Here is a 25,995-nt window from a genome sequence, read left to right as displayed (position 1 = left end):
CACATCTCTCTACTTTCAATGCCAAAGCTTATATACATGCCTGGAGGATGTACAACACTACACGGGCAACAAGAAACCACATTTAAAAAAAAAAAAACCTCACAGGAGAAAGGGGGAGAGTGAGAGACAAGCTGTACATATCTATATATAGCAAATTTATATAAATTTCACATTCTTTGCATGCACCAGTTTCAGATGGGCTGAGACATGAACAGTCCCTTGGGTAAGCATTTGTAGCCAATGAGAGAAATATGGTGATACAAATATAAGAAGTTTCTTCCTGCTCAGATCATTTCATCACTCAAAATTATATTAACATTACCCAGTCAAATCACTTAGCTATACTTTCAGCAAAATGTAGGCAAGAATAAGTCCCATTTGTCTAAGTCCCACAGGGTGATGGACCTGCTAAAATGGTCTCCCTCCCCCCCCGAGGCTGCTGGATCCAATAGGGCTTCAATATGCCCTTGGAGATTTTTCAGCAGACTTGGAAAGTCTTTATGTTCACTAATCCAGTGGTTCCCAAACATTTTTTCCCATGGGCCACTTGAAAGTTGCTGAGGATCTTGGTGGATCACTTAATGATTTTTCTGCCTGTTGTAGCAATTTTAATGTGTTGTGCTGGATGTTGTATTAATTGTATTTTCATTGCTTCTTTTATCTCTTATGTTGCATTTTATCCTATTACAATTTGAATTCTGTAGAGTTACAACAACAAAATGCAATATAAGAAATAAAAAAGCAATGAAAATGCAGTTAAAATTAATATGAACATTTAATGCAGACACACCACATTCACCACCTGAATGAAGCTTTCGGACAACTGGTGGTCTACAGACCACAGTTTGGGAACTCCTGGTCTAGTCAGTTTCTCCAACAGGAAACCAACCATCCACATTCTTAGATAACCTCTCTCCCACTAACTAGAATTAATCTAAGAATGTCAACTGACTGGATGGTCAGCTTCCTGTTCTAGATTTTAATGTTTTTCCATGGATCTGTTGGAAATGAAGTGTGTGGGATGAAGCCTAGAGTGCAGGTAATACAATATTTAGGAGTCATCCTGCCAAACATAGCTTTGAGCCCATTTGAAGGCCTATTCTGTGATGGTGGTGGTGCTGAACAATTCTTAGGGCCAAACTACATGTTACATTGACATGTACTTTGGCCTTGCATGCCTGGCCTTGCATGCTTAATTTTTCATCAAATGTATAATTAACTTATGGAATGTATTACCACAAGATGTGGCAATGAGTACCATCCTAGATGACATTTTAAAGGATTAGACAAATTCATTGAGAAAGATCTATCAACCATTTTTAGCTATGGGCTCTTCAAAATTCAAAAGTAGTACAGCTCTGAATTCCAGATCCTGAGACGAACAACAGGGTAGATATCTGGCTAGCCACTATTAGAAAGTGAATGCTGGATTAGATGAACTAGCTGATGCACCAAAACAGGTCCTAGGTCCCACACACCACTCCAGTAATGGAGGAATGAATGAAGCACAAAATGGTGCAGGATCGCATAGGAAGGACCATACCAGCAAAAAGAATGAATTAAGAAGTTTATGCTGATGTGCTTTTCGCTGCACAAACATATCCTTCCTCCATTCCTGGATCAGGGTGGAAAGAAGCTATGGGAAGCAGTAATTGCACCGCTTGCATAACTTAAGAACAAATCACTGGGAAAGAGGGCAACTACTTCTATATTCAGTGCAAGACCTTAGTCCAATAGCAGTAGCTGCCTAGTGTACTCCCGTTAACTGCAGCATCCTTCTTCATTTTGCTGAAATCAAGAAGGAGATAACTCCCAGTATATAGTGCGAGAAGAAATAAATGGTGCAATGGTAATTCCAGATATCACAAATTAAAACAGCATGCACATTAACATTAGCAGAAGCAAGTCCAATGGAAGCAAACTATTGCTTTCAGAGGAGGAAACTGAGTCTGGAAAAGGTGAGAAGAATGAGTTCTCTGCCTTAGTGACTTATTCCAAGAAGCTCCTTTTTTCCCCTTTTCATTTAAAAGTACACATAGCCTTTCTGTGCATGGCCCTTTTCAGATATGTGTAGCGAATCAATAAAATTCTAATGGCCATCCCTTGTTCAGTTGTCTAACCACAGAAACTAGAGAGAACAAGAGGTGAGAGAGGTGACTATCTTTTGTATTAGCCGGAACTGAAGTTTTGAGTGGGTGGCAGAGAGGCATTTGCCTTGTCTCTCCAAATAATACGTTCTCTGAGAAAGTAATTACTTATTATTGTCAGATTCCTGGAATATGTGCCCAGAGTATGAAGGAGGAAAGGTGCATCTTTGCCGGTTTAGCTTATTGGTATTTGGTCTTGGTTGGTAGTGGTACCATTCACTGAGTTGGTTTTCAGTAAAGTGCTGGTTTGCAAGCCATCCATATGCTTAGCAGAAGATGCAAATAGCCCACAACTAAAACAATATAATCTCAGTGCAACAGCTTACAGGATCATGTGCCAAGGATCCGTGCCCTAGTTGTTCCCTTGCTCGTATTTCATAATCTACTCCAATTATGTAACCCTTCAGCACACCACTAATCAGAGTGTTTTCAGCTATGTTTGTTTCTCATTTTGCTAACTCAGTTATGACATCCTTTTGTCTGCAGTGTGTGTATAGAATATAGAGAAACCGCATAGTGTAGTGAAGTGGTTTCCATTGTATTCCAGGGACCCTGTGTTTTCTTGGTAGCTTATCAAGAGATCTTCAGTGACAAGTTCAGTAATAGCAGACAGACTTAACTGAAAGGCAGTTTATCCACTACTGTTGGTATTTTTCTACAGCAGGAATGGAGAATCTGTGGCCCTCCAGGCAGTTTTGATTAAAACTTCCATCAATATGGCCAATAGGCAGGGATTATAGGAAATGTAGTCCAACAACTTCGGGGGGGTCACAAGATCCAATTCTTTGTACTGTGTGCATTTACCAGCTCACTTTTCATGTAGTGATAGTAAGGCCCAACAAGTGTGGACAGCAACTGGTATCAATGGAACACACTCAGCACAGAATCTTTTCCCAAAAATGCTCTGCAACTCACAGAGGTTCTGTACCAGATGTACAGGGGTTGCTTGGCAGACAGATGTGTGCAGAAAGGGGTTTCTGAGCAGAGAAAGTCTGGACATCTCTATTATATTAGATAGAGGCTAGACCCAATAGATCTCAGTATAAACTTCTGCTCAACCATGAACCAAGATGAGTGGCCATACTTACTCCACCAGGAATAAAAGTGAGATAGCCCCTGGATATTTTGCCTATGCTCGTTGGAGAAAAGGATATACATAATAAATATACGCATCATAGACCACTTTATACATTTAAACAAACAAGCAGTTGCCTGCAAAAAGTTAGACACAATAAACCAATTTGGCTCTCAGGTGCCATAACATTTGTTGTCTTTTTATAGCCTCCAGTGCCGATCCAATCATGAGGTTGATATAAATCCCATTAAAGTCAATGGGATTATTTCCACTGCCTTCACTGATTCCAATTCTGAATTTCTCTTGGCGACAGATGCAAGTCTAAATGCAACAATTCCATTAAGGAAGCCATTTTTTGAAAAAATTAAATTAGCTTCAAAATACATGAAGCACAACAACACTGACTAGGTGATCCTTGATGTGCGAACATAAACAATGGAGAGATTCCAGTTATCTCTAATTCAAATTTTGGGCCAAAATGAGAGGTGTTGATGAATAATGGATTAGCTTTCTGCAGAACATCAGTGTCAAGTAGAACAAAGATGAAAGAAAGTTTAGGGGTCTTTTTGCTGTATATGTGGGAGATGGGTAATTTGCTTAAACAAACATATGCCCCATCTCTTGATATCTCAGTGCTACTTCAAGTAACAAAACACATAATAGGCAGCTTTGAGATAGGTAAAAAATGGGTTCTAATTCATTGCTAGTGCATTTTGGAATAAGAATTGAACTAGGCATAATCTGGAAAAATGCCAATCCTGAGCATCAGGACTTGGTTATGGGGAGGTGTTTAGAGCCTGGGAGGGAGGACTGAAGGGCAAGCAGGATCAGACAGCAAATTACAAGGCATAATTGAAGGCAAGTTCAGAAACAGAAGAGCTCTGGTAGACCCTGCTGCTCAAGCAAAGCACCAGTACGTCCAGACAGGAAGCCTTCTCATATTTCTTCCTATCCAGAAGCAACCGATAGCCAGTCTGGGAGGGGAACCCTTGCTTTACCACATGTGGCGCTGTTCAGCAGTTCCTGACAGAGGGACAGCTTGTTATAATTGTACATTACACCGTCACAGGACAACTTGCACCCACTGCTTTTGGGACAGATAACGATAAATATGCCCACTTCCTCATAACATGGGACATCTCCATGACAGAACTTGTATTCCCTGCAGAGTGGTGGTTCTGGCATGTAGACTCCATGAGAATGGCAATGGTATATATTTATAGGTGCTATACATTACATATAAGGGGGAAGTAATCATTTCCATGTGGTAAATATAATATGTAGGCCTGCCCTTGAAAATAGCTTTGTATATATTTGATTATCATTGTTTAATGCTGAGCAGAGGTGTAATGTATGTCTCCATGGTACTGGAGGGACAGTGACATTCCAGTTATGACGGAGATTTATATAGAAGGTTGAGGATTCACTCTTGGATATATTCAGAATTAAATTGCAAAACTGCAATACATTTTAAGAACATTTCTTGAGGTAAAAAATATTGCCATCAGCAGTATATGTACTCCTGATTCTGAGGAATAGTCATATGTGGTGCAAAAACAAAGGTGGCGTGTGTGAGAACTTCCCTCTCTCCTCCCTCACTAAACGAGATGCAGCTGGTCATATTTCAAGATACACTTATCTTTTGGACAACATGACTGTAGCTGTAGCTACATGCAAAAAGAACATGAGCACCGTGTATTATTTGGGTTGGAGGAACAGTGTATATTTTGTAAAAAGGGCTGGGACCGAGGACAGGAAGGTGGTTCAGATTGATTGTAACTGTAAAAAGGATGCATCTGGATAAGATTTCCTTAAGCTTTTTATCTAAGCCCTGGCCCAAGACCTGCGTTCAGTTATTATCCATCCCTTATTTCCATGGCTCATTATCACGGTGGGCCATACAAAGGAAGGCTTCCTGCAAAGGCCAACTGTGGCTGTTGAGAAATGTATGATCATCATTGCCACATTAATAATATCTATCTGTGGATGTTTACTAGCACCATCAGTCCTTCTCTTGGGGATAAAGGAAGGTTTCGTCCACATAGCTTTCTGCTGTCGTTTGTATGGGAAAAGGAGCCATCAGTCACATAATATTAGTCAACAGTCACTATTTGCAAAGTGGGAACCCTAAAGGAATTATCTGCTGTTTAGTTCTCAAAGGAAACTGTACGAAGATGGCCAGGCAGTGGCATCTCATGCCTTGGAAACATCACAATGTATATCAAGCCAATAACAACAACTGTTGGTCTTATACTGTTACAAAAGGATGTTTTCATTGCATGCACTGGAATTGTACAAGGCTAAGGAATTCTGGAAGTACAGAATGCAAAGATACTGTAATCTGCTTATTGTATTACTTGAAGACCTGTGTACAGTTCAGATATCAAGAGGTAGTTCTGTATTTATTAGTGTATATGCTAGACAATGGAAATCTGTAATGAAAACTTGCAAAATGCATTAGACACTGCAGGTAGCTAAACTGACAGCATACAGTAGAAGCAGTAGGAAGGGATGGCTGACTTCCACGACTTTCAGGTGGGATACAGTTGTCGACATGATGTAAGTATTTAGCACTATCACCAGAAAGAGAGCAGAGAAACTGTGAACCACCCAGAGAGCTTCGGCTATGGGGCGGTATACAAATACAATCAATCAATAATAAAATTGTATTGCTAGGATTTTCAAAACTATGTAACATCAGTGGAATACATTTCCAGAAAAGGCAAAGCTGCTTCCAGAAGGTTAAGAATCCATCCAATCAAGCCAGGGGTCTACTACAAAAATTAGCTTTAAAAATGTATCTGATTCTCTTGAGGCAAGAGAATCTCACTTCCATGGGAGTTTTTCTGCAAGCGTGGTCAAGCCATGACTCAGAACAGTGCTTTGGAAACTTTCATTGCTGAGGTTTGCACTGAAACTGTTGTGTTAACAAGTATAAGGTTCACATGTCCAAGCTTTATCAGTAGTGTATGTCTCATAGTCACTAGCACAAATAGAATCCTTCAAAATTATACTGCATAAAAGAAAGAGTTTAAATCTAGTGCCATACCCTGGCAAAGTAGAGAGTTCCCATGCCATGGTCTACCAAAACTACTTGCTAGCCTTAGCTTCCCCCCCCCTTTCTTCCTTTAACACATTGCTGCTTCTGATGCTTTGTGGTTTGGAAAGCTTTCAAAAGGAATGTTATTGTTAAACAAGAGGAAGCTTATTAACATCCAAAAATACTACTTTTAAAGACTGACATCAGCAGACACACGTGTTGTTTCTGCTGTTTTGCTAATGCATTTATGTGCTTACATCTTGACATAAATGATTTGCACATTGAGCTATGCAGGTACAATTTCAGTAGGGTAATGCAAGCATTTGAGAGGTGCTCACATAGGTGAACACTCCTTTCTCAAATGCTTACCAGCAGGAACAAAGTGAACACAGGATGCCTGCAGGCTGATGCAAGCAGGACTGTCTTTACTAGGTTCTGTTGTGTCCCATTCCTCCTGCCCTAAGGTGAAAAGACATTTAGAAACTGAAGAAAAAGCAGAAGTTACATTTGTCTCCAGCCCCTAGAAAGCTCTCACCAGGGACTGGGACTAGAATTACATCCAAGTATCCCTGGTAGGAAAGTGATGCTTCACATGCTGTTCCCAAAGGCCTGGAGCTTTCACCTAAGCAGGAATGGGACAGAATCACCTTCCAACCAGAGATGCTGGGACTGCTAGTTCAAGTTCCAGTCCCCTGTGGGAAAAGATGTGGTGCTAGGAACATTCACAGCCACAACCACCTTTGCCTACTCCAAGGAAAATTGGACATGGGAATGGGAAGTGGCACTGGAGTGAGCACTCAAGAAGCAGGCTACAAGTGCGGCTGTGTGTACCCCAGGAATGGGGAACCTATGGCCCTCCAGATGTTGCTAGACTACAGCTCCCATCAACCCTGACCACTGGGCATGCTGGGAGGTGATGTAAGTTGGAGTCCAACAACATCAGGATGGCCACAGATTTCCCCATCTGTGGTTCACCTTAATCCCGCTCCCAAACATTCAAGGACAGGCATTTGGCGATGGAAGCATCTCTCCTCAAATGCTCACGGCATCCCTATTAAAAGCAACCTTCAAAGGCTGTGTGCATTTACTTGCAGGGCATGCAAAGCCTCATCCCCTTTCAGGGCAAACACACAGAGATGTTTGTGCACCCCTAATTTAGCATAAAATGGTTCAGGAGGATCTAGAAACATGTAGGATAGAGAAGACAAGCCCAGGTGTGACCAACATTTAGCCTATTGAAGTGAGACCCCTTGAGTTCAATGAGATGGTGAGAACAATCCAAACCCCCAGATCTGCCATGCTGGAGGAGGTTTGGATGAGGTGGAGGTGTCCTTTTGCTCATCCCTGCCTGGCTCCAATGTTAGAGAGATCTACCAGTGAGCAGCATCCCAGTGTGGCTGTCCAAATGGCAAGTGGGCAGTAGCTACTGCATACATGGGATCAGACTGCCCAGGTATATCATTCTATACTATAAAAAAGCCCCAGCCAGTTTAACTACCATGGCTTCCTCCGCAGTATCCTGGGAAATATAGTTTAGTGAGGGTAGTGACATCATGTTGGAGATCTTTAGTCCCCCTCACAGAACTTAAGGTCCCAGGATGCCAAGGGGAAAAGGGAATGGCTGTTAAAACAAGTGGTCTGTAGATACAGCCACAGCATCCATACACCAGATTTTTAATTACAGCCAGCCTTACGCTTTTTATTCACAGCTGACTGAGAAAGCCAGTTACTGCCTTATTGAGACCATTTACTGCATCTTCCTACCCTAAATCTTAGGGATGAAGGTTCTACAGTGGATTTGTTTTAGAACTTATTTTAAAGATGTTCAAATTTTACATATAATTATATAAAAATAAAATATTTACATTAATAAAAGCCTAACAAAAATTAACAAAAATTGAACTGGGAAGTTCATTTTTAAAATTCAGATTAAAAAAACTAAAGTTAAAAAAGCTAAAAGGAAAAAAAAGGAAGAAAAAGTTATCTTTTGCAGTGAAAATATAAACAAAACTGAATGAAACTGGTTATGGTTGGTACTAGGAGATCCCTGAGCCCTTTCACAGAGCTGCAGTTCCCAGGATTCCCTGGTTGACTTCCATGGCAGGTTTGGAAATCGGCTTTCAATTTGTCAAGCAGGTAAGCCCGTAATTTCCATTGTTATGTTTTGTACTGGCAGATCCAATGTATTTTGCTTAGAAGGAAGTCCTGGAAAGTTCAGTGGGACTTAATCCTCACTGGTAAATATACATAGGGCTGCAACATTAGCCTATCATTATAAATAATTCAGAAACAAATATTAACAACTTAATAAAACTTTATAATATAAAGAAACATCTCCCCTAGGTGTCCTCTGAGGCCCCATACCTAACTACCTGCTACTAATTGCTCTCGGAGGGCATTTCCAACACATTCCATGCTGCCACCTCATCCTGCATGCCTCTCTTGTTTGTGTCAGCCTTTGTTTGCCAACTGTAAAGAGCCCTGCCCTTCCAAAGCAACCCAGTAAAGAACACTAAAATCCCAAACCACAAACTTAATCCAGCCCAGTTTTGAATAAGCTTGTTTATCATGACACTTGCATATGCCAAGGTCACAAACCAGCAACAGAGTTGGGAGCACTTAGTCTAACAGACTGATACATTTCAATTACATAAAAACCTTTTCCTGAATTGCCATGCGCTCTGTTTGAATACACAAAAATGGTTTTTATAAAATGTATTTGCTGCATTAAATGGCCTTGTCGCTTCATTGTGTAGAGATAAATTTCAAAGAAATTATATGAACACCCCCAATTTTTCAAATTCCAAGACTTCTAAAATACTTTCCATATTGTATGCAGGTTTTATGTGACATAGTATCAAACAAGAGCTCTAAATAAACTTATGTACACAATATGACACTGTGGCTGTGGGACACTAGTTGCTTCAAAACCAACCAGAATGGTTTTTCAGGCTGCGTTTTGAAACTACTGTGCCCTTGGCTGGACACACCTCCCTTCTCCACTGTTGACTTCAGACCTTTCAGGACCACCCACAGCAAAGTACTGGGCCAATTACTGTCTCTGCCTAAGCCTACAGCAAAGTGTTTCCATTGGCCACAGCTGGAAGGCAAATGGTTTGATCTAATAATCAGCTGCAAAATCTGTCTGAAACTGGTTTTTAAAAACGCACTCGAGCTGATCTGACCAGGTTTTAGAGTAAAACAGGGTGAAGTTTGACTAGCGTCGTGTGCCCCCATTTTCAGAAGAGAGAGGTGGAGACACACTGGAATTGGCACAACAGTGTGTTCTGATCCTGTATTATTGCCAAGTGAATAGTAGAAACACTCAGTGAGCATGGAAGCTGGTCAATGCCTGGATTGAAGATGACTTTTATCCCATATAAACTAAAAAAAAAAAAGAACAGTTGGTCATAATCAATAAAATATCAAGCATACAGTAGGGCCCCGCTTATATGGCGGGTTAGGGACCAGGCCCCCACCGTAAAGCGGAAATCGCCGTAAAGCAGAACCCATTGACTATAATGGGTCGCACCGCGTGAAAATGATATGAAAATGCCACATAATGCCGCAAAAGCGCAAAATCGGCTTTAAAACAGGGAATTTCCCCTAATTGAAAGCTGCTGCATCAGCAGAACACCTGAAAATGGAACGCCTTAAAGCGGGGCCCTACTGTACAATTCACTCATTCTGTGCAGGGACAGTTTCTGCCATAGTGTTTCAGTTGTAATATCCGAATTTTAAGTTCATCTTTTTAGGGCTGGAAGTGGGGGGGGGGTGGAAAGAGGGAGAAATCTGAAGGCAGTTCTACCACCTACTCCAAAGGCCTGCTGGGGTCAGGCCAGTAGGATGGAAGTGAGTGTGGAAGAACACTTTGCATTCCTCTGTTTATTCCCAGGCCTTAAATTATTAATATTTTGAACTCTTTTGTGTTTTTCCTCCCACTGGAAATAATGAGACAGAAAGGGGAGGGAGAGGGTTAGAGATGCTCAGAAGCATCTAAACCTTCCCCCTGAGGTTTTTTTTTGGGGGGGTGTGGATTGGATCCAAGCCACTTCCCAGAATGCCCCCAGAACATCCCTTTTCTGGCCCAATTGATTTCAGCTGGGCCAGGGCTTCAGAGGATGTTGTTAATGTCAAAGACGTAGGCTTCAGCATTGGAGCCCTGTCTCCAACATCAGAGATGAAGGTCCAGTCTGCCCTATGACCCTTGGGATGTTTCCCTCCCCCAGGGACCATTGGACTGCACTCTTAAGTGACTTTATGAAAGTCACAAAATTAAAGCATATTCTCTTCCCAGATTTAAACTTCAACTACATAATTTTGTTCTCAGAAACTATTTAGTAAACTTGTTCCTGGCTTCCAGTTTTCTGGCTAGTTATTGCAAAAGCACTGGGGAATAATGATCAATCTTTACAGTGATTGAAAGTTATATTTTATTAACTTAAAACTAAATAGACAATATTTAAGCTTTATTGTTTCACATTAACATACAATCCCCATCCCCTTCTTTCCAGGGTGACTCTCTTAATGATTAGTGCCACTCCATTTCCATCACAAAATTTCTGGCTGTGGGCCTGATTTCAGAGAGCACAAAGAAACAAACTAATAATTTTTATGATCATTATATCCAGCTTAGTTTACAGCAGGATCTGTAACTTCCTGAGACACAAAGCTCAATTTCCATATCAAAGAGACCTTAATAAGTCTCTTGATGCTGGGCCTCTGTTATATATAACACCAACCGTTTCAAATTGTATTGTAGAAACCATGGGGATCCTCAGAAGCTTTTCAGGGGTTCCTCATGAGTAACAGCAGACTAGCTTCCCTGAAAGCTAGATGGCTCATTACAACCAAACTTCGTTTGCAAGAGAGTGTTGTGAACATTCTAGAGTAAATTCTCAATTTGCACAGGGCGACATCCAGTTTTATTAACTAGCCTGCTAAATGCCCCACATAAACTGTGACTGACATCGGAATACACCCTAGAATGCTCAGCAGAGTATTCTTGGCAAACAAAACTGATGTAAGATGGTTTTTGCAGGAGAGAAATTGGAAAACTATTGTACTAGACCAAAAGATGCATAGGAAGTTACTGGCTGTAGCCTGATGAAGGATTCAGTAAACAACAAGTCCTCATTCAACAAAGCTGGGGCCACCCTTGTTGTAATCATGAGTTGCAGAAGTTGCCCACACCACAGTTGTGACCAATTTGGTTTTCAGTGTTCATGCCTTTGTACTACTCTTTATATAACTGGGAGGCCCCAGGTAATACTAGTCTACTAAACTCATGAAGCATGCTGAGTATGAACATTCCAAGAATGGTTCTCTTTGCAGACATGTTGTACTGTTATATAAGCAAGACAGACAATTTAGTATGTCACACCCTCTTCTGGTTTTCCTAGTCACCACATTCCAAGAAGGCATTTTCAGTAATACTTCCAACAGTGTTCATCCTATACAAAACAAATGAAAGATCCATTGTGATAGAAGATTGTTGTGTCCTTAGATCAGCCTTTCCCAACCAGTGTGCTTCCAGATGTTGTTGGACCACAACTCCCATCAGCCTCAGCCAGCATTGCCAATGGTCAGGAAAGATGGGAATTATGGTCCAACAACATCTGGACGCACACTGGTTGGGAAAGGCTGCCTTAGATGTTCTCCATCTTATTTGCTACTGGACGTGAGAGTGTGAAATGGCTATTAAGTTGGAAATCTCATTAAATGCTGTATGGGACTGCCTTCAAGTCGATTCTGACTTATGGCGACCATGTGAAGAGGATTTTCATGAGGTTGAGAGGCAGTGACTGGCCCAAGGTCACCCAGTGAGCTTCATGGCTGTGTGGGGATTCGAACCTGGTCTCCCAGGTTGTAGTCCAACACCTTAACCACTACACCACACTGGCTCTGTATACAGAGTGAGAAAAATAATATGTTTCCATGACCCACTCTCATTACTCCTTTTCTATTTACTCACTCCTTCCACACCAAACTTCTTTTTCAGAACAGCACATAACTGTGGATGTATTAGGGAGGAACGAATCTATTTCTAGACCATGCCCCATGTTTTCACCTATAATTCCTTTTAGACTTCCGCTGTAATTGAAAAATTTTTTAAAACCTCAAAATCAGGACTGGTGTCAAGGGCTGGCATGACCGGGCATCTGCTGAGGGACCACATCTCAGCAGAGGGCTCATTGACAAGGGGAGCATTGAGGGTGACTTACCCAAACCTGGAGCTCAAAATACATATTTGCAAACTTCTCAAAATACATATTTATATATGTAACTATGTATTTTAATGGATATTTGAATATACATTTTATTTATTTATTTATTTATTGTATTTATATACTGCCCCATAGCTGAAGCTCTCTGGGCGGTTTACAATAACTAAAAACATTAAAAACAAATATACAAATTTAAAAACACATCTTTTCAAAACAATGTAAAACACAATTTTAAACAATTTAAAACATTCTATCTTTCCCGATCTGCGGTATACATTCTAGCTGCGGTATACATTCTCCCAAGATACTCATTTAAATGGGTATTTTCTCTCAAAATAAATTCATATTTTGATATTCTCAAGAACAATGTCACAACACTCAGAAGTGTGAAATCCAGTGGATAGCTTAAGTTCTAATCTTCACATTAGTCTGAGATGTGCAGTTCAGCTCATTTCATACAGGAATCCACGAAGATTAAATTCTTCAACTGTCCCTAGCAAACATGCTATTGTGAGCCTATACTTTACAGAACAAGTCTGCATGTAAAAATTACTGAATTTACTAAAAGGATGTAAATGGCATGTGTCAACGCTACTTCCCTTGTAATTAAGATGATTCAGAAGAACATAAATTGATGCCTTTGCAATTACTTGTTACTTGCTTGTAGGAATCAGGTATGCAATTTATCCAAATGCCTTTAAGTATATCTGTTATAGCACACTGTAATCCAGCTCTCAATTTATATTTAACTCTTTAAACTAAACTTGTACACTCAGACCTGTAGAATAAGATATTTTTACTAGTTTCTTTTCCAAGATTTTTAATTTGCCAAAATGATTGCTATTTATAGAGCTATGTGTACATAACACATATTACATTGCAAACAGAGTGCATCTATGCTGTAATTCTTATGCATGTTTGTTCAGAAGTAAGTCCCACCTTGTTCAATAGATCTAAATAAGTGCTTATAATATTGTACATAAGGCTCACTGAACAACATGTAGGGTCACAGTTTTTGGCCAGCTATCATCAGCAACCTTGAGTGATTGAGTCTCCGTTTCCCACCATAAAAATGATGCAATCATTTTTTTTCAAGGGTCTGGGGTAGAAAAACGACATAGGAATTGCAAGATACTTTCAGCGGTTGGGAAAATACAGTCTGAATGGCAGCCTATACATTGTATAAATATTAGTCTAACTTACGGCTAAAATATTATTTGCATTTTACCAAGATAAAGACAGAACAAAGAAAGACAGCGGCAAAGCCATGAAAAAAACCTAAAGTGCACAGCTACAGACCAATTGGCCTGCAAGCAAAAACAAAACAAAATTTATCAGGCCACGCAAGTTCCTGCTGGTTGTTTGGCAAGTCTACCAGCCTGCCAGGTGCTTAATAACCTCCCTGTTTTGGCAGTTCAAGGCAAGCAGCAAAAGAGGACTCCTCTCAGACCAAATGGAAGTCATGTTCTTTCTTGTAACTTCTTATAACTTTGAAATGCATCCCATTTTTTTTAAAAAAAACTGGTTTAGGGTAAATTGGTCAACTGTCCACTATGCTTTTATGTGTGTTTCCACTATACATTTCCCAACACTTGTAAGTAAAGCCATATACAGACTACATATTTCATGGAACCTTTATAAACTTGCCATCAAAACCGTGCTTGGTGCTCCCATTACATGTTTCTTTAAAATAGACACATTCAAGTTATATACTTCAAATATTTTATCAATCTACAATTTAACCTGAGGTCAATGTTGTATTTCTTCTTGTAGAAAATACCAACACTTTAAATCTCACTTTCCTCTCACAATGGGTCATTTCAAATGTACTGGCCAGTCCATGGTTTGGAGGATCAGAAATCTACTGGAGACATTTATGTTCTTTCTGACAACAGATGACAAAGAAAAGGCAGAAGTGCTCAATTCCTACGTTGGCTCAGTCTTCTCCCAAAAAAGGATCTGTGACCCTCCTGGGAAACATGAAGTAGAAGGGGCAGGATTGGAGCTTGACATTGATAGACAAATGGTCAAGGAATACCTAATCACTTTGAACGAGTTCAGATCGGCAGGGCCCGATAAACTGCATCCTAGAGTATTGAAGGAACTGGCTGTCTATTCTCTTTGCGAAATCATGGAAGACTGGTGAAGTGCCGGATGACTGGAGGAAAGCTAATCTTGTCCCTATCTTCAAAAAGGGCAAAAAGGAGGAACCAGGGAACTTCAGACCAGTCAGCCTAACATCAATCCCTGGAAAAACTCTGGAGCAGATTATGAAGCAGTCATTCAAGGTAAGCACCTTGAAAACAATGCAGTGATTACGAGGAGCCAACATGGATTTATGAAGAACAAATCCTGCCAAACTAATCTTGTTTTTTGATCGGGTAACTTCCCTTGTAGACTGTGGGAATACTGTGGACATAATATATCTCTACTTCAGCAAAGCTTTTGACAAAGTGCCCCATGATATTCTGATTAGCAAGATAGCTAAATGTGGGCTGGATAGAACAACTATCAGGTGAATCCAAAGTTGGCTCCAGAATCGTACTCAAAGAGTGCTTATCAATGGTTCCTTCTCAAACTGTGCAGAAGTAATGAGTGAGGTACCACAGGGCTCGGTCCTGGGCCCAGGGCTCTTCAACATTGTTATTAACAACTTGGATGAGGAGGTACAGAGCATGCTTATCAAATTTGCAGATGATACAAAATTTGGGGGCACAGCTAATACCGTGGAAGACAGAAACAAAATTCAAAGGAACCTTGATAGGCTGGAGCATTGGGCTGAAAACAACAGAATGAAATTCAACAGGGATAAATGCAAAGTTCTACACTTAGGAAAAAGAAACCAAATGCACAGTTGTAAGATGGGGGATACTTGGCTCAGCAATACAACATGTGACAAGCATCTTGGAATTATTGTTGACCACAAGCTGAATATGAGCCAACAGTGCGATGTGGCTGCAAAAAAGGCAAATGCTATATTAGGCTGCATTAACAGAAGTATAGTTTCCAAATCGCGTGAAGTATTGGTTCCCCTCTATTCAGCACTGGTTAGGCCTCATCCTGAGTACTGCGTACAGTTCTGGTCTCCGCCCTTCAAGAAGGATGCAGACAAACTGGAACAGGTTCAGAGGAGGGCAACAAGGATGATCAGGGGACTGGAAACCAAGCCCTATGAGGAGAGACTGAAAGAACTGGGGATGTTTAGCCTGCAGAAGAGAAGACTGAGGGGAGATATGATAGCACTCTTCAAGTACATGAAAGGTTGTCACAGAGGAGGGCTGGGATCTCTTCTCGATCGTCCCAGAGTGCAGGACATGGAATAATGGGCTCAAGTTGCAGGAAGCCAGATTTCGACTGGACATCAGGAAAAAACTTCCTAACTGTTAAAATGGAATCAATTACCTAGAGAGGTAATGGGCTCTCCGACACTGGAGGCATTCAAGAGGCAGCTGGACAGCCATCTGTCAGGAATGCTTTGATTTGGATTCCTGCATTGAGCAGGGGGTTGGACTTGATGGCCTTATAGGCCCCTTCCAACTCTACTATTCTATGATTCTGTCCTCATACACTCAGACTGAGTTCCAGTTTGATGCAAACCCTGCAAACAAGAATTGCAAAATAGGATCAAACAATGATTATGTTTGGAAGCTCCACCTCCAGTCAGTGGGGTGAGTTTAGTTTTTCATCACTATAGGCCCAACTGCCACAATCCAAACCAGTCATTTATTTTTCTTGCAGATTAATCTTTACAAATATTTATTGTTGGCTGTCATTCGGAACACTGGATGGAGTTCTCATCAATAATTTGCATGTTTCATGTGCTCAGTTGAAAGTAATGCAACCTTTATTATTCCTATTCTTACTAAATTAAATTAAACTGTCATTTGGACACTGTGGGTCCCTATGAGCTTTCATGTTGTTTCTGGCAGATTATCTGTCCAGACGCTTGGCACCAGCTGTGATCCAGCACCAATATGGCTTGCACATAGAAGCCCACAGATTCAGTCCTAAGCATATCCAGTTAAAGATCCTCAAGCAGTATGGCAGGGAAAGCACCATGTTCCGATTTCTCCTCATGGAAGCCACTGTTTCCCAGCTCTAGACCTATTCTCGCTACTCTCTGTAAGATGGAATAATAATATTGCTGTCTTACAGGGCTGTTGTAAAGACTACTGAGATAATGTACAGGAAGCACTTTGAACACATGAATATATAAATGCTAAGTACCATTAACAACAATGTGACAATCCTTAGCTATTCATCAAGAGCAAAAGACCTTTGATGTCACTGGTCTGTTCTCTTGACTGCACTGCCTTGGTGTCAGTTCCAACTTGTTGAACTTCCAGAAATGACACATGCAAACTTATTCTTTAGGACTTAGAATTTAGATGGGCTTATACTCACAAATATGGTCTGAATCTGTGTGTGGTACCTCAGTTATTAACTTTTTGCTATCTTTCTTTTTTCTTTTTGTGAGCTATTCTTAATTTTATTAAGCACATACATAGTAGTGCGTGACCTTCAGAAATGGAATACGTTTCTTTAAAATGTAGAAACATAGCTCTATAAAATATACTTCTGGTAAAAAAATGTTGACCATAATCCTTTGGAGGAAGATCTCCAGGACAAGCCTATTGAAATGAATGAACTCTGCTCAAGAAACTTTCCTGGGGGTTATGCTGATTACTGTTTAAGCATAATAAACTTCATATGATGACAATCTGAACAAGAGTGCAAAATGGACAATGATCATGAGAGCTATTAAAATGTTAAACTATATAATAGTGTTTTTAAATATAGAAAAGTATGTTTTCAAGATGGTGGATGAAAGTGGGGGCATAAATCAATGACAGAGCACATGCTTTACTTGTAGAAAGTCCCAGGTCCAGACCTCACATCTCCAGGAAAGGCTGGGAGAGACTCCTTTCTGAAATCCTGGAGATTGCCAGTCTTTGTTGAGAATACTGAGTTAGATGGATCAATAGCATAGACTGGCTTGGTATAAAACTACTTCCTATGCAACCTGTTGTGATGCTTAGTGAGGGCAGCAGGCCAGGCAGACTGGCCCAGATAGTTGTAGCTTCTCATTGGCCCTGTGCCTGCAACCTCACACAGTATAAAGTGCATATAGCCATTGCAAGTATCTGTACGGGGAGGAGAAAAATCCAAAGCAACCAACACTGGAAAGGAGCAGTTTCTGTATCTTGTCTCAGTGGCCGTATTCTTAAAGCTTTACCACCATTCCTAAAGCCAAGTTCCATTTCTCAAGGGGGGGGGGAGAGACAAATTGGGAGCTTGTATTGGGTTTGAAAATAGTCAGTTTAGAGTCAGTTGTGTAGAAAAAACAAATTAATAATAATAATAATTTATTAGCATCATCAGCATCATTATCATTATTTTCCACAAAACTGACTCTATGCACAGGAACAGAATGTTAAAACCAAGTATAAAAACAAAAACCAAATAGGAACCTAAAACCCTCATCTATAATAGGTATAGAAGGCCAGACCCCCCCTCGGCCCACCTCACTAAAAATATGAACAGAAGAGGCCACAAACCCTACACACTGCTTACGGCACTAAAGTTGTTGGAATGCAACTATCATCATCCCTGACCTTTAGCTGTGCTGGCTGGGGCTGATGAGAGTTATAAGCCAACAACATCTGGAAGGTACCACTTTGGCAACCCCTGCCCCCCCCAAGTTTGAATTAAGCTAGGGATAGGATACTGGCAATTTGCTTGTGCAGGAAAAGTCCTTTGTTTCACCAACTAGCTTGATAGAACTGTCCTGTCTCTTATCAACAGGCAAGGAAAGCCTCAAGTGTTGATAGAGCTTCTTGGGAGGGAGCTGAACTGCCATGACCTTTGTACAGAGTGAGAAAGAGGGACACACAACCGGGACCATAACCACCCATCAGCCTTCCAGATGAAAAGCTAGTAGCAATTAGTTCTTTTCAAGGTTTGTTTAGAAAAGGCCTAAGCAGCTTAGTCATGATTATTGCGCAGGTTAGTCATTGTTATTATACACAGCTGCTTTCAAGAGGCACAAGGCAGACACCAAGAGTACTGCAGTGGAGACCATTAATATATATTTTCCAAATAAATACATTAAAATATATACATTCTTACAAGCAAAATGAGAAGTGATGGCTTGCTGCAGCCAGGTTACAGAACAGAAGTGATGTGATCAGAGTAGCCCAATTCTAGCAACTGGAATTGGCATAGTGAATTTCTATTTATGGGCAAAGTTTCACCCATGCTCAGAAAGTAATTGAGACTTTCCAAACTGGCTTTTGTTTTTAAACCAGATACTATATAGCTAAATGACTGGTATTTCTTTATTTTATAAACATATATCCTGCTTCTTTCCCCAAAAAAGAAATTCAAAGCGACCTACAATAAAGTATACATATAATAAAGCCAAATCAACAACGTAGGTTAAACCACCCAAAAATACCATCATAAAATTACAAATTCAAAAATTAACAAAAACAGCAACTCGTAAAACTCCTCAAACCAAATGAAACTACAGAGAAAGGAGAACCGCCTTAACATGCTAATAATGAGGCTCTTCAGTTGATGGTCTTCCTAAACAACCAGGTTTTAGTCAAATGCCTAAACCCATAAAGTGTTTGGGCTTGGCAAATCTTACCCAGGAGGTCTTTCTGCAAGGTGGATGCCACAGAAAGGGTCCTACGCATTGTTGCTGCCCCTTGAGCTTCCAGCAGCTGAGGAATCCAGAGTAGGGCCTCAGAGGATGAGCACAGCATGCAGGGAAGAACTTAGGGAAGAAGGTAACCCTTCAAGTACCTAGGTTGTAAGCCATTTAGGGCAGGGATGGGGAACCTCTGGCTTCCAGACCAGTCATGCTCCCCCATAGGAGTCCAGTTTGGCCATTTCCCCCAAACCACACCCACCCACCAGCTGACACCACTAGTGGTGTCAGTGGATGGGTGAGAAGACAGCGTTTAATCCTGCCTTGGCCGTGTGACCCTGTTCTCAGCAGTGCACAAACAGCTAAAGCAGCAGGATTTAATACCTGCTTACTAGCTGAGCAGAGATTAAAGCCCTGTGAAAAAGTGCCCTTTGAAGCAGCACATGCTTGAGAGCTACTTCAGACAGACTTCTGCAAAGGCTTTAAGACAGCCCCTTTGCTCAAGCAGGAATGCGGGGGCTGCCTTAAAGTCTTCATGATCGAGGAGGGAGTGGGGAGATTTGCAAAAGCATATTTCAAGTCTCCCTATGCTTTCCTTTTAATTATCCATGAACTCGGACTTAAAGGCTTTTCCAAGTCTCCCACCTCCCTCTTTAAGTCGTTGATCGCGGAGACTTAAGGGAAGCGAAAGGGATTTCGACATATGGGCGCCTCATCTGCCTGCCAATTGTGTGATGCCATAATGATGTCATGTGATTGACAGTTGGGCTGCCCCACCCACCTGTCAAATTTGGCATGTGAGGCAGATCCTGATAAGGATCTGACCTCTGAAGCCAAAAAGGTTCCCCACCCCTGTTTTAGGGCTTTAGAATTTAACGTACTATTTCAAATATTCTTCTTTTCTTTCCTTCAAAATACAATATAAATTAATACAATCATCATTATTAAGAAAAGAAAATAACCAGAAATATTCATTCATTCTTGTAGGTTCTCCAGGACAAGTATTATAAATAAAATTCTTTGAATTTCTCCAGGATCTCCCCTTTTTTCCTTTTTTATTTCAGCTTCCAGAGATAGTTATAAGCGACAACAACTAATAGAAAAAGAAAGGGGGGAAATTGTATACTGGCATCTTGATTTGGCAGTTTTGTTTTCAGTCCTTTTCCTAATGATCTCTAGCATAGAATTCATTTTCACAGCTGCACCACACTCAGTCGACATCTTCATTGACCTATCCACTAAAACCCCAAAGTTTTATTCCTGGTCAGTCACTTCAGTTCAGTGATATATTAGTGTATATGTGGAATGAGGAATTTTTTGTCCCAACGTGCATTATTTTATATTTACTTACAGTGAATTGTATTTGCCATTTTACTGCCCATTCACCCAGTTTGGAGAGATCCTTTTGGAGCTCCTCACAACACCTTTTTGTTTTAACCACCCTGAACAATTTGATATCATCAGCAAACATGGCTACCTCATTACTCGCCCCTAACTCCGGATAATTTATGAACAAGTTGAAAAGCACAAGTCCCAATGCTGATCATTGGGAAACTGTACTTCCTAGTTTTTTTATTTTGCTTCTGCTTTCTATACACTGCATTTCTGATGTTTTCCATTTTGTATTTGCTGGTCTTTGACCAAAATAAAAACTGCTATTACTACCACCATTACTTCTTATATCCCTCATTGGGAAAACCCAGTCAAGAATCTTTGGTGAGGTACTTTGCCACCCTGGGCTCCTGCTGGGAGGAAGGGCGGGATATAAACCAAATAATAAATAAAAAATAAAAGCTTTTTGAAAGTCTAAGTCAACAGTGTCAGTTGCATCATCTCTGTTTATATATGGGTTCTCAACCTGTTTTGCTCCCTTCCCCCCTTTCACCATTGTTCAGAATATAATTCCCCCCTTCCCAAGATAGTCTCTCATAGCGTGTTGACGTTTTGCGAGTGACGGTGGTGTTTCTCGTGAGAGAAAAATTTCTTAGTTTATATTATAACAGAATTTCTTGGAGCAGTTTCTGGTCTTTAAATAATAATTTAATTTTGCAAATGAAAATAATGCTGCATGTTCAAGAATCGATTTTAATCTGTGACATTCAATAAACTTTATTGAATGTCGCAGATTAAATTAAAAACAAACTACAATTTTACAGATTGTACATAATCTACAGGACATCACACTTTGCTGAATAGTGGTCCAAATCCCCCCCCCGGAACCCTAAAATTCCCCCTTGGGGGGAATTCCCCCCTTGTTGAGAACCCATGGTTTATATGCTTGTTGACACTCTCAAAAAACTCACAAAGTTTAGTGAGACAAGAGTTACTCTTCTGTTTCAGCAAGACTTGTCCTTCTATATGCTTTCCACCAGCTTTCCTGGAACAGACATTAAACTTACTGGCTGTAATTTAAAAATGGGAGTGTAGTTTTCCACATTCCAGTACAGAAGCCGATCTTAGGGACAAGGTATATATTTTTGTTAAGAGATCTGCAATTTCTCATTAGAGCTCTTTAAGAAGTCTTGGGTGGGTGCCATCTGAACCTGGTGATTTTGTCAGTTTTTATTTTCTCAATAAGGTCTAGAACATTTTCTCTTGTCACTGCTGTTTGCATCAGTTCCTCAGACTCTCATCCTGCACAAATTAGTTCAAACACAGGAATCTGTCCTGCATCTTCCAGTGTAAAGGCAGATGCAAAGAATTCATTTAGCTTCTCTGCAATCTCCTTATCCTCCTTTAGCACGCCTTTGACTCCCTTGTCAGCCCAGAGAGCTTCGGCTATGGGGCAGTATACAAATACAATAAATAAATAAATAAATAAGGGTCCAACGGCCTTCCTAGCAGTGCCGGTGCCAGGCTATTTTGCGCCCTAGGCAAGGCTAACTACTTGCACCCTCCCCCCCCAAAAAATTGCTAACTTCAATTTTCAAAAACAGATGTCTTGTAGAAAAAAATGAAAAGCACAAAACTTGAAACTGTTAAATTTATTTTAGTTGCATTTTTTCCAAGGGTTAAAAAAAACATCTGTATAAAACTGTGCCCCTCAAAGTACTGCGCCCCTCTGAGGTCGACGCCCTAGGCAGCTACCTAGTTGGCGTAATGATAGCACTGGCCCTGCTCTCTAGACAGTCTCCTACTTCTAATGTATGGTATTAGCATCCCTTATGGTTTTCTTGCATTTCTTTTCTAATGTTTGTGTTCCTTTTTGACCTCATTTGGACAAGACTTCCATTTTGTTTAATTAAAGGAAGCCTTCTTGCATCTAATAATTCCTTTGACTGCTCATTAACCCAGTCAGGCATCCTCTTGGTCCTGGCAGTACTTTTCTTGATCTGTGTTATATATTCTTGCTGAGGTTCTAATACTGTGGTTTTAAACCACCCTAAAGTGTTTTGGAGAAATCTGACCCTCTTCACTTTTCCTTTCAACTTCATTTTTTCTTTTCTTTTTTTACAATCCCCTTATTTTTAGAAATGTCATCATGTGAAGTCAAATGTTACTGTGTTGCATTTAACAATTAACTATGTGAGTGACCTCATGCCTGTTTCAGCACACCAATGAAAGCCTGGGGTGGGTGGCTCATAGGAAGGAGTGAAGGAGTGGTGCCTTTAAGAACCATTTTCATAGTCAGCGCTTAAACTGTCTGTTTTGCATTTCCTGCACTTGAACATAAACAATGAAGCCTAGACAAGCTAGAATGTACATTCAATTTTAAAACATCCCTCTTCTGTTTTTGATCCCCCTTTTTTCACCATTTAGAAATGACAAATTGAAGACCAAAAGACGTGGTTACTTGTGAAAACATCCAAAGGATGGCATAACTATAACAACGGATTGCTGCCCTTTAACCTAGGAAATTATGCCAGAACAGGCAAGCAAGTTATCACATCAATTGGGCAAAATGTGTAGGACAATAAAGGGCTATTGCAAATACAGCATAATCATATCTAGTTGTTGTTTTATTATTTATTTATCATCATCATGTTAGCAGTAGTAGTAACAAATAACTAAGTCAAAAAAGATTAGTCCCCACCCCAAGAAGCTCACAGTCTAAATATATACAGTGCGGAAGACAACAAAGGGAAGGGAGGCAAAAGAAACAGGACAAATGTAAGCAAAGGTTGTTGCATACATTTTGGTTTTGTCTCAGCTGGTGATGAGAACACAGTTTTAATTATTAGAACAGTGTTTCTCAACCGGTGTGCCTCCGGATGTTGTTGGACCACAACTCCCATCAGCCTCAGCCAGCATTGCCAATGGTCAGGAAAGATGGGAATTGTGGTTCAACAACATCTGAAAGCACACCAGTTGAGAAACGCTGTATTAGAATATGGAGAAATTTTCCACAGCCGACAGCATTGCACTGGAGTAATGTGAAATTGATGGCAATGTAGATTGTGCTATAGTTGATAGAGGACATATCAGTTCATTTGTCTCTTTAGACCAGCCTTTCCCAACCAGTGTGCCTCCAGATGTTGTTGGACCACAACTCCCATCAGCCTCAGCCAGCATTGCCAATGGTCAGGAAAGATGGGAGTTGTGGTCCAACAACATCTGGAGGAACACTGTTTGGGAAAGGCTGCTTTAGACTGTAGGATCCTTGGCAGAGACTTTTTTGCAGAGACTTTTTTGCTTATAAAGCTTTGTAAAGAGCCATGTGCTCTGAAGATGCTTCATAAATACATAATAATGGTCATCCAAATCACAAGTACACTATCTGTGATTGGCACTCATGTGCAATGTACTGTTATTGTTTCTCAGGATTCCGGTTCTTACAAGATATAACTCTAAAAACCATTGTTTGAAACTACAAGAAATACTTTGGGGCAACAGGGTCAGTTTTATGGAACTGGCTAAGAAATTGATTCCCCCTCCCCACCCCCTTAAATACCCTGTATACTCATACACTATCTGTTTTATGGACAAAAAAGCACTCCAGGCAATTTAGGTGTTCCTCATCTTTTGCTGCCCAGCACTTGGATTTTCGAGGAAGCAAAAATGAAGGGTGAGTGTGGGAATAGTATTTCCATGTGGCCCAACCTGTTGCAAAGCTTTTCATAAAGGAAAGCAGAGGGTGGGCTTTTCTTTTCAAAGCTGGCACTCTACACACACAAAAGGCAGCTGTAGTAAACTCCACCAATGCTCCTTTTGAATCAGACAAGCTTCCTCTCAGCCAACAGCAAGCCAGGCCAGCTGCTGACGTCAGAGCCAGTCTGGGAAGCTTGCAGGCTTTCTAGTTTTGCTCAGATGAGCAGGAACTGTTTTTTAGATCTGAGCTGGCGGGAAGAGGAGCTGAAGCCAGAGTGTTTTCTCATTTTCTCCACTCAAGCTGAAACTGCAATGCTCGGCTAAGGGTTTCCCATTCTAGACCACGATCACCGTAACACTACAAGCTTATGTACATATTACAGAAAACAATGAGGGTAAGATTTTTTTTCCCCATTCTTCCTGTATTTCTCTGTTATAGAATTGTCTGGACATTTTATTTTATTTTTTAATACTTCTTTCTCTCCCATCACCAATAAAGGGCAGTAAATTACATTCTGGATTAAGATTTCCCAAGTGCGACTAAGACTTTTCTGCTAAATTGGAATCGTGGCACATGACATACACTAGACTTAAAAGTCGTCTGGGTGGATATTATTAAATGATTTTTGCTGCATTGTGGGGCAATAATGGCTCCCAATTAAAAAGCTGGATGAGTTTTTCTCTTTTCTTTATGGGATTCTGTCAAAGTACGTTTTTTAAAATTATAGATTCCAAGTGTACATTGTGGTTTGGTTTAGCATTTGGCTGCTGTTGTATAAATACAGTTGGGCAAGCTTCAGGGTACATGTGCCTTGGAGACTGCTGGTGAAAGTCTTCATTCAGATTGTTTTATCTAGAAATAAGACATCAGCAACTGAATTCTGTAAGCTGTATTCCAGTGTTTACCGAAAGATAGACATAACAAGTGTAGGTGACTTCTAGCCTTGACATGGAAAAGCATAAAGATTTCAAACATCCCAGCTCCACATTCTTAACATGCCAAAACAAATCTATTATTTCTCTCTCTGTCTCTCTTTCTCTTTCTCTCTCTCTCTCACACACACACACACATACTTTTAACTAGCTCTGTAGTTGCTCTCCTCGTCTCAGGATGGAACTAGATGTTGTTAGAGACACAGAAGTGATACTGCTAATTGTATCTTTCTCCCCTCTTCCTGGTAACCTGTAGCATACTACAATGCGTGACACAATGTCATTATCCAGGGCATTTCTCTGTCAATGGTCAGTGATGTGATATGAGATGAGAAGAGGGAACACACAATCCAGTGTTATGTTTTACTAGATATTACCAGGCAGAGCAGACCACCTCCTTGTCTCCTGTAATGTTTAGCATGGTGAGTACATGTGTACACATGCTCACAACATTTAGACTGTGCATTCCTTGGGTGAGGGAGTGGGGTTTTTTTTTACTTATATTATTCTTTAAGATGCCATAAACCTCAATAAGGGAAACATGCCACACAGCTACAACTCTCAAAAACTTTGAATCCATTATCTTGGTAGCAAATGTGGTACAGGAAATGGCATGCTAGACCTGAGGAAATCCAGGTTCAGAATCTACTCAGCGATGCTCATGGGGCAGCCTTGGGTAAGTCCCTGTTTTGCCCACCTCAGAGGGTTAATGTGGGGGAAAAGGGGTATCCCATGTATATGTCAAGGGAAATCCCTAGGCATTGGGCTATTGCAGTTTGAAGGCAAGCAACTGATGCCAGACGAATCTGTCCTCTCGGGAGATGTAAAGGCACTGGCCAAAAAAGCAAACAAACAAACAAAAAAAACAGAAAGACATAGGGGAAAGCCCC

The 25,995-nt window shown here is 40.6% G+C and overlaps 1 protein-coding gene and 1 long non-coding RNA gene across 6 annotated transcripts in view; one reads left to right on the top strand and one right to left on the bottom strand.

Moving 5' to 3' along the window:
• The window catches only part of LOC133388731 (uncharacterized), a 96,936-nt gene extending 77,605 nt beyond the window's left edge, over nucleotides 1–19,331 (bottom strand). For all 4 annotated transcript variants that reach the window (XR_009763894.1, XR_009763895.1, XR_009763893.1 and 1 more), the window contains exon 1: nucleotides 19,142–19,331. This is a non-coding gene — a long non-coding RNA (uncharacterized LOC133388731). The remainder of the gene's footprint in view (nucleotides 1–19,141) is intronic.
• RASGEF1A (RasGEF domain family member 1A) overlaps nucleotides 1–25,995 on the top strand; it is an 80,596-nt gene that overhangs the window by 1,297 nt on the left and 53,304 nt on the right. The window contains exon 1 of one of the 2 annotated variants that reach the window (XM_061634952.1): nucleotides 24,401–24,567. The exons of the other annotated variant lie outside the window; for it this stretch is intronic. Coding sequence (XP_061490936.1) covers nucleotides 24,541–24,567 — 27 coding nt within the window. The 5' untranslated portion in view covers nucleotides 24,401–24,540. Of the gene's footprint in view, nucleotides 1–24,400; nucleotides 24,568–25,995 lie in introns of those variants that run through there. 2 annotated transcript variants of the gene reach the window in all.

The sequence above is a fragment of the Rhineura floridana genome, chromosome 7, assembly GCF_030035675.1.
Source record: "Rhineura floridana isolate rRhiFlo1 chromosome 7, rRhiFlo1.hap2, whole genome shotgun sequence".
In the NCBI taxonomy this organism is placed as follows: domain Eukaryota; kingdom Metazoa; phylum Chordata; class Lepidosauria; order Squamata; family Rhineuridae; genus Rhineura; species Rhineura floridana.
The sequence above is the reverse complement of the archived record's forward strand: the minus strand, read 5'-3'. Positions and strand labels throughout refer to the sequence as shown.